At 45.3% G+C, this 9,288-nt stretch overlaps 1 protein-coding gene across 1 annotated transcript in view; it reads left to right on the top strand.

Annotated features, from left to right (window-relative positions):
* The first annotated feature begins 587 nt into the window (after window positions 1–587).
* LOC147630174 (nonsense-mediated mRNA decay factor SMG7-like) overlaps window positions 588–9,288 on the top strand; it is a 30,799-nt gene continuing 22,098 nt past the window's right edge. The window contains exon 1 of the mRNA XM_086811817.1: window positions 588–808. Within this exon, the coding sequence (XP_086667943.1) occupies window positions 673–808 (136 nt within the window). The 5' untranslated portion in view covers window positions 588–672. The remainder of the gene's footprint in view (window positions 809–9,288) is intronic.

The following is a 9,288-nucleotide window of genomic DNA, read 5'->3' as shown; positions in this document are numbered from 1 at the left end:
TGGGCTTCTTAGTTTATATCCATGAAAAATGCCCTAGGCAAACTTATGTTTCAATTCAGATTAATAGAAATTTGACTTGAGTCAAAATCTTTGGGTTTTGGGATTTACTTATTCAGCCTTGAGTTCGAATCTCTCAGTTCTTGGGTCCAATCACTTTGTCTAACCTCCATATGCCAATGACTTAGACCTATATCAAGATATAACCTATGACTTGAGACCCAGCCATTCCTCAATTGCTAACATATAATAATGCATGGTTCAGAGTTGACACCCTTCTGATCTTTTATAAATCCTACCAAGACATCACGAGTGAATTGCAATGTTTCCTTTCCTATTTTCCACTGGCAATGTAACCTATCAAGGTGCCAATTGGTTTAGTGATTAAACAAGAAGAGGATAAATACAAACGATTGTATATTATATTATAAATATACATAAAAATACACGAGCACAACTGGTCAAGCATTCTAGTTAATGGGTTAACACCCTTGCTTATTATAGTCGGTTAAAATTGAATATTTTAAAGGATAAAAAATCGTGCATCTTTATTTTTTTAAACATTTTGGTAATTTTCTCCTCCTTTTTTTTGGGGTATATTTTGATTGGTGTGGAAAAAACAATTTTTCTTTACGAGCTTCACGAAGTTAAAAATAGCAAACAGCGTTATTTCTTATGATGTGTAAAACGGAGTGCGAGGAAGAGAGCAGCGCAAGAGGCGGTTTGGGACACCGTTCGCATCACCATAGCCATAGCTATAGCCATAGCCATAGCCATAGCCGATCATCAAACGCCACAGATCCGGGTTCAGGTAATGGCTTCTCTGGCTTTTGTTTCTTTCTTTTCCGATATATAGGTTTTTGCTCTTATCGTCTGCCGCAGTGCGTCGAAAAGAAATCTGTTGTGTGTTGTTGCAGCTTTAGCAGAATCGCAATCCCTTGCTTGCGTGTGGTGAGAGAGAGAGAGAGAGAGAGAGAGAGAGAGAGAGAGAGAGAGAGAGAGATTAATGTCTTACAAGAGACCACATGAGTCATTTTGTGCGTGTGTGTGTTGACGGGTGAACCTTAGCCTCTCTGTTGAGCTTTGGAGAGGAGCAGCATCGTTGACTGATTAGCAGGATTTCTACCCGGAAAAAAGAAGCCTCCTTTGAAGCTGAAGCATGAGAGGAGGATGAAGTTTTTATGGAGGTATGAGGAGGCCTGGGGTGATGGTCGTAAAACGAGTACGTACACTGGATGTTCCCGCTTTATGGGAGTGTGGTAGTTCAGAGAGCTAGTAAACTGGATGAGCACTTTTCTCAGAGGAGTCTGAGAAAGTACAAGGCCTGCACTCTTGCTTTATCCTGCACTTTTGATACTGTTTCAATGCTTCAATGTGCTTTCACCAGGCTGGAAACAAAGAGCATGAAGAAATGGGGGACAAAGTTCAAACCAACAGTAAGAAGAAATGATATAAGCTGATAATTGTAACATAGCAGGCACTTCACAAGCATAGAATCTCATCATGATCTGTATTTCCCTTGATTGGCACTCTCTTCTAGGCTCTCATTCCACGATGCCTAGGTCCGTTGGACCTCTGTGCTGTCAGAGGTCCGTTTGCAATCAGAGGTCTTGTGGGCTAGTGCCATGTGCCTCCAGCACTCCACATTGGCCAGCAAAATGAGGCATCTATGTGGAGCAGGCCACGGGTTAGGTCTATTGGATGTTGCGAGTCTCTGTGCTAGTCTCCTGCAATCCAAGGTCTTGTGGGCTAGTGTCACGTGTCTCCAACGCTCCACATTGGCCAGCGAAATGAGGCATCTATGTGGAGTGGGCCACAGGCAAGGTGCAACCCCCCCTTTCCCTCAAGTATTTGCCTTTCTGATATGATGTAGAACACCTTTGTCTATGTGCAAGAGAAATAGAGGAGTGTGAATGGAATCACTCAGCACACAAGCGTCCTAAAACTAATGTTTGTATTATCTACAAGAAAAGGATGATTACAACTGAATTCTGTGTACAAGAGAGAGGCTGAGACTTAAAACATCAACACATAGCCCAAATGACCTTCTGAACACCTCCTGGCTAGCTTGTGCGTAAAGAAATGCATTGCTGAGATGTAGCGTTGAGCACATGCAGATGATTATGATGATTTGGCTACCCACGTATATATATGCACCAATGCTATTGGTCGGTTTGTTTTAGTGCTGTCAGCCAAGATCACGACTTGCCACGTGTCATTGCTGCCATGTCATCATTGTTTGTGGCACATGCAATGTCAGACTGCTTCCAAGGCTTGTCTGGTTGGTCCATGCTTGGGGTTTGTGCCTTGAATACTCTTAGGTGTTTCACATTCTCCTCTACTTGCATCGCAAGTGTCCTCAGTTGCATGGCCTCTTGATAAGCTCTCAACAACAGGGAGACTCGTTTGTGAACTGATCCTCATCAAACTAGACTGATCGTTGGATGGATAGCCCTTGAACTTGAGGAGATACTATAGTTGCTGCCAACGAGAACCCCACTTGTACTGGTGCAAAGCAGCCTGCGTCATCCACTAACTCGGGTTCATCCTCATTCGTTTAGCGGAGCACTCAACTTTGGAGTGGGTGACTTTGGTTGAGACTGCGACCACATAGAAGGTTTGACAAGTCCGCTCCGACAATGGAGGAGAATCATCTCCAAAGCCTTCTATAATTTTTGCTCATAGAAAGGTGTAAGTCATCCATAAGTGTTACTTTTATCATTATTGAATTCTATGCATAAAAGTATGCATAAAAGAATATTTTATTATTATTATCAAAGTGTTACACTTCACACTCCTCGGTAGAATGGTGTGGTTGAACGCAAGAGTAGGACTGTTCAGGAGATGGCTTGTACCACGCTTTCTTCTTTTCATCTTCCTCCCTCTTTCTGGGGAGAAGCTGTGAGCACTGCTGTTTATATCATTAACTGTTCTCCTACAAAGGCAGTTTCTCATATGACTCCAGAGGAGGCTTTTACTGGACAGAAACCCTCTGTCTCTCCATTTTAGGGTTTTTGGTTGTGATGCCTATGTTTATATTCTTGATTTTGATAGATCCAAATTTGATCCCAAGTCCAAGAAGTGCAGATTTCTTGGATATAGCTCTCTTTCCAAAGCTTACAGATTATGGGATCTAGTGTCACGATCCTTGGTGATTTGTCACGATGTTCACTTTGTTGAACCCTCATCAGATGATTCTTACTCTCATTCCGAGCTTACCATTGAGGTCCCTTCTTCTTCCCCGGCCACCACCACTCAAGAAGAGCAAGAGCTTCTTTAGCTGTAGTAGGCTCATATGACTATATCATTGTACTTATTAGGGCGAGGTTACAAGAATGACGAAGCTACTGTAATCTCCATGCCCGTGTCAAAGATTGTGCTAAAGAATCAGCAAGGTGATGAAGTTCCATATTGGAGAGATGAGAATCATGAACAATGGTTTCTAGCCAAAGTGGAATCTTGGGAACAATCCTTCGTTGCATAGGAGCAGGAGGAGGAGAAGAAGCGAGGAAAGGAGGAAGTGGGGGTGGAGAGGCAGGGGGTAAAGAAGTTGATGGTGGAGAAGCTGGTGGTACCATGTAATTACCTCAGAGTACCATGCAAGTACCTCATAGTACCATTACCTCAGAGTACCATGTACCTCAGAGTACCATGTAATTACCTCAGAGTACCATGTAATTACATGGTACATTAGAGTCAGTGGAGCGTATCTTAGCTAGTATAGATATTTGCTGTAGCTCTTGGAGACATTCGGGATAATTGAGTGCTGTCCAATTTCTTGTTCGATGGATCCTAACTCCAACCTCTCCCATGATGATCCCTCTCCCCTCTTGGTGAATAGTACACAGTATTGGAGGCTTGTTGGTTCTCTTATTTATTTGACTTACACTAGGCCTGACATTTCTTACAGTGTGAGTGTTCTTAGCCAGTTTTCTTTTACTCCTTGACATTCTCATTGGTAGGCCGCTCTGAGGGTTCTCTGATACTTATGCGGTACCTTGGACTATGGTCTCTCTTTCAGAGGAGGTATTGAGCTTGTTGGATACTCTGATGCTGATTGGGCAGGTGATCAAGATACTCGATGATCCACTTCTGGTTATTGCTTCACTCTTGGTTTCGGTCTTATTTCATGGGGATCTAAGAAGCAAAATACAGTTTCATTATCTTCTACTTAGGTTGAGTACCGTGCTTATCTGAATACCTGCTGTGAGCTGTTATGGTTGTTCCAGATGTTGAGCAATCATGATGCACCCTCAGATTGTCCGATCTGTATTCTTACGGACAACCAGAGTGCCTTGGTGTTGGCTTGAACTTCATCCTTCCATGGCAAGGCCAAACATATTGAGGTCCACTTTCACTTTGTTCGTGAGCTGGTCGTTGACGACATCGTTACATTGGAGTATTGTTCTTCTCAGGACAACATTGTTGATCTCTTCACCAGACCCCTTCCTCGAGATACTATTGATCAACTCCTTGCTTGTACGGGAGTTGGACCCCCGTGCTGGAGCTGAGAGGAGGTGTTGGACATGTCATCTCCAGTTCTCTTTTACTCCATTTTATCCCCTTTTTATCGAGATATTTATTTGATATTTTTTGAGATGTTGTCAGATGCTATGTATGATGCCATGATGTTATGTATGGGACAAGGTTTTTTGTGCACATGCTTCCGTATTTGTGACACACCCACCCTCCCTTCACAAGACCTTGTGAACCCTTGAGATGGCAGATTGGCTTGAGATGGCTGAGAAGCACGTGAAGATCCCCACTCTTCCCACATTCCCGGTGGATCGACAGTTGGACGGGACTAACTATGGCATTTGGAAGGTAATGATGGAGTGTGTCTTGAAGTCTTATGACTTGGTTGATTTCATTGTGGTTGGTGTTCCATGGCTAGAGTTGGAGGATGGGGAGCTTTTACCCTCTACTAGGAAAGAATGGGAGGCTCACGCACAATTATGGGATCGTGTCAATCATAGTCACAGGGGACGAGGACGGGGACGGGGATTCTGTCAGAATACGCAGCGGAGATGATGACCAGATCTGGGAACACAAGAACAAAACGCATGCAGAATAAAAACAGCACAAGAGAGAGAGAGATGTAGGCGTGTAACTCTGCTCGATATACACAAGAAAATCTCGGGTATGATACACAAGTGGTATGGGGATTGGGGGCCTATTTATATGCCCCCATATGAGCAGTTGGCCTGCTGAAAAAGGCACTCCAAGATTGCATCAAGTCGGCCAGCAACATGCAGCCAGTCGGCCGGCACTGAGGGTCCACGACTGGTCAAGTACAGTCGGCCAGCTCCAATACACACATCTTGATGTAGTCGGCCAGCAAATGGATCCTCCTGCCAACTCAGGGCTGCCTCCCAAGCCACATAAAAATGGGAAAAATAGGAAAAAAATGCGGAGAGTGGGGAAAAATGATAAAACACCTCATAAGGACGGGCACACCCACAACAAAGGCCCTGGTGTATAAAACTAGATAGGAGATGACTTCTAATAGATTCCTGGGAACTGGGACAGGGAACGGGGGATGACATACAAAATATGCAGTTTTAAGTAAGCACTCATTCAAGAAACGTAACAATACTAAAACAAAGTCACTTTACACTTCCAAAGCATCAATATTAAGTCATACTAGCAAAAAAATGGGTGTTACAAAAAAGGAGATCGGGCATCTAGGACCAAGTTGCCAAAGGCTAAAGCAAAAGACAAGGGCAAAGGCCTAGGCCCTAACCACGTAAGTGGCATACAAAAAAGAGACTATCACTAGAGTAGTACAAATGTCAAAAAGCCTCAAGGGGCATGTGGAGTGTTGGCCTCACGATCATGGGTCCCTGCAATGCCCGTAGGCTCCATAGAGATGTCCTCCACTTGCTCCTCCAACTCCTCATCATCCTAAGACATCTCCCACTCGGTAAATGCATCAGTCTTTGCAGTTGCACTCTTGCAAAGCATTCGCAAGTTTGCACTCACAAAGACTATATCATTTGCCTGTTCCACCCCAAGACGGTTCCTCTTCTTCGATGCAATGTGACTAGATGAGCTCCAAAGTTGCTCTAGGCAAGAGGAACTCACTGCTTGGCTGAGAATGCGGATGGCTAGATGTTGAAGCTCAGGTCCATCCGAACCAAAATCTTCCCACCACAAAGCAGCCCCAACTTTGAAGCGATCATCCTGTGCATCCATGTCTACATAAGAGCCCTGAAAGCTTCTATACCTGGACAATTGGTCACGGATCTTCCGCCTAACATTTGGGTTAGGCACAAGTAGAGTCAAGACAAGTCTCCATAGCTTGCTCACCTCTGCGTCACTTTCTTGCCCTTTACCTTGAAACTCAGGGTCCACCACATAGGCTGCTGCATGCAAAGGAGAAGAGTAGGAGTTCCACCTACGCACACATAGGACACGGATCTCCTCATACCTGTCCTCATCTGGCTCCAAATCCCTCAGCTTCTCTATCATACTGTCCATAGCCTCATAACCCTGCAATGCAAGACATATCATTATCTGAAGCACTTGGTGTGTCACTAGTGCATGTGACCTAAAAAGTGTACTCTTACTGAATTACGTTAGCTGATTGTTGTGCTTTGTCATAAGAAGAGTCTGCTACTGCTTTGCCTGCATCTTTCTTTCTCTCTTTTGTAATCCACTTTCTACGTTCATTGATGTAGTGGCCAGGCTTATGGCAGTAGTGACATTTGCCCTTCTTTTTAGGCTTGTTTGCATCCCCTTTGTCAGACTTTTCACCACCAAAAGAGGGCTGTCCATGACCAGCCTTACTAGACCGTTGTCCCCCATGCCTAAAGCTCTTTGCTTTACCCTTATCCTTGGCAGTAAATGCCTTGTCTCCACCACGGTTGCTAGATAGGTTTGCTCTTGCTTGCTCTTCTTGCAAGAGTAAACCCACTAGCTCTTCAAAGGTGACGGGATCACCCCCTCCTCTCATAGAGAGGTAGAGAGAGGTGTGAAAGCCCAAGTAGGAAGGTGGTAAAGAATGAAGAGTGTTGGTGACCAGCTGTTTGTCTTGGATAACCTCATCAATGTTCGGCAATTGTTCCTGCAAATCTTTCACTATGGTGAGATGATCTGCCGTGGAGTCACCCTCATCCATAGAAAGAAGATCCAATTGCCTCTTCAAGTAGGCAACTCTTGCCTCGTTGCGTACCTGATACATTGCTTTCAATGTGTCCCATGCAAGCTTCGATGTCTTGCAAGACTAAATGTGTGGAATAATAGTCCTTTTCACTGAAAGGGCTATCAAGGACATGGCCTGTGCATCCCTAGAGTCCCATCTCTTCTACTCTTGTGTGGGAGCAGGTTCTACCTCAGGAGCTCTTTGAGCACCTCCCCTTTGAGGCGTTGCTGGTTGTATGGTAAGTCGGTGTGTGTCATCACCACACACGATGCCCCAAAGCCCTTTGGCTACCAGCAAATTACGGATCATGAAACTCCAGAGGGAGTAGTTTGATCCATCCAACTTGTCCTCCTGGGTGAGCACACCAAATACACCTGTAGCATTTTGAGCCATGTCGACAAAATACACCTGCAAGCAAACCAAACACCACTGTGCACTGCCAGGCAACCAAATGTGCTGTGCAAATTTTTGCCCGCAACTTGAAGCAAGTATAAACCTGCACCAAATTGTTCAATTACACACAATGTGTATACATATGCGACAAATCATCGTTGTAATCCCCAATTACATGCTCCAATCTGAAAAGCCCAAATTTTTATGTCCTGCAATTGCTTCAATGTGCAATCAATAGCTCAATTTTCACAAAAGTCCCAAATTTTTGCGTCCATAGGAGGCTTAATTTGTTGATTTTGAGCTTAATTTGGAAAACCCCCAAATTTCAACCAAAGTAGCATGTTGAAGTTTTGGCAATTTTGCAGCAAGCACTCTCTATGGCAGGCCAAGTGGAGCATGTGAGCTGGACAGAGCAGGTACGGACGGTGGCGGGAACTGCACGAGTAGTCACGGACGATGGCGTCAGACGAGTGGGTACGGACGGCGGCGGGAATTGCACGAGGAGGTTGGCGAAGCTGTCAGCCTGCCAGGCGAAGTTGTGAGATTGTGTACTACTGAAGACAGCATGGAGGCTGGTGTCTGATTACTTGCGGTCAAGCTATTAGATTGTGTATTGTAGACGGCGTGGAGGGATGGAGCTGCTGGGCAGTCGCTGGAGGTGGAGCGAGCACAGGCGACGGCGAACGGACGTGAGCACAGTCAGCGGCGGCGTTTGTCTGCGTAGTCGCACCGCCAGAAGCAGGAGGCGAAATCGGACGGCGGCGGCGGTTCTCTCCGCACTAGCGTCGCCAGGGCGGGAGGCTGATCTGGGCTGAAGCAGCGGACGGATTGGCGCTAGTGGCCAGAGGGACGAAGTCTGGGCGTCGTTCGCTGGACGGACTGCGTGCCGGAAATCCGTAGGTGACGGAGAAAGACAGTTGCAACGACTGAATTTCCAGAGAGCTGTGACTGAACTTTGAGAGCTCTGATACCAATTGTTGGTGTTGGACTCACACACTCACACACACAGAATCTTGCAAATTAGGGTTAGGTGCAGGAAGAAGAAGCTCACACAGAAATGAGAGAGAGAGAGAGAGAGAGAGAGAGAGAGAGAGAGAGAGAGAGAGAGAGAGAGAGAGAGAGAGAGAGAGAGAGAGAGCCAAATGTGTGGTAGCCACAAAATGCAAGTCAACTCTTGCATGTGTGTCACATCCATATAATATAGAAGTATAGAATATTATATGGATAGAGTGTCCTTTCACACTTGATATCCAAGGGGAAAAACCACATGGGAAAAAGTGCCCTTGGTTAAGCCCTGTTCACACATAGCACTACCATAAGTGAGCATATGCCTACATTACTTTGGTCAAACGAGCTACCTTGCTCTTAGCCTTCAAACAACTCGCCTTCATATGGCCCTTTTGACCGCAAGAGGAACACCTGCCCTCCCTAATGTTCTGGAGGGTTTGGTGATGCTTCTAATCCTTCTTCGGATTGAGTTTAGCCGAAGACTGGGTTTGGTTCCTTGGCGACTTCTCAAACTAACCTTTTGTTTTTGCTTGGAAGCTTGCTTAGAGGTTTTTGTGTTTTGACTCTTTGAGGTTTCCTAGAGACATTCTTTTGTGTCTGGCCACCCATCGTCTCTTCATAAATCCTAGCATACTGGATGGCATCCTCCAGTGTCGTGCTATGATTGTTTTTTACCTCTAGCTTGTGTTCCCGTGCCAACCACGGAAAGAAAACCGACCCAATGTTGTGGCATCTATGTGTCAGCC

The sequence above is a fragment of the Cibotium barometz genome, chromosome 17, assembly GCF_041138505.1.
Source record: "Cibotium barometz isolate CiBa-2024 chromosome 17, ASM4113850v1, whole genome shotgun sequence".
Taxonomy (NCBI): domain Eukaryota; kingdom Viridiplantae; phylum Streptophyta; class Polypodiopsida; order Cyatheales; family Cibotiaceae; genus Cibotium; species Cibotium barometz.
The sequence above is the reverse complement of the archived record's forward strand: the minus strand, read 5'-3'. Positions and strand labels throughout refer to the sequence as shown.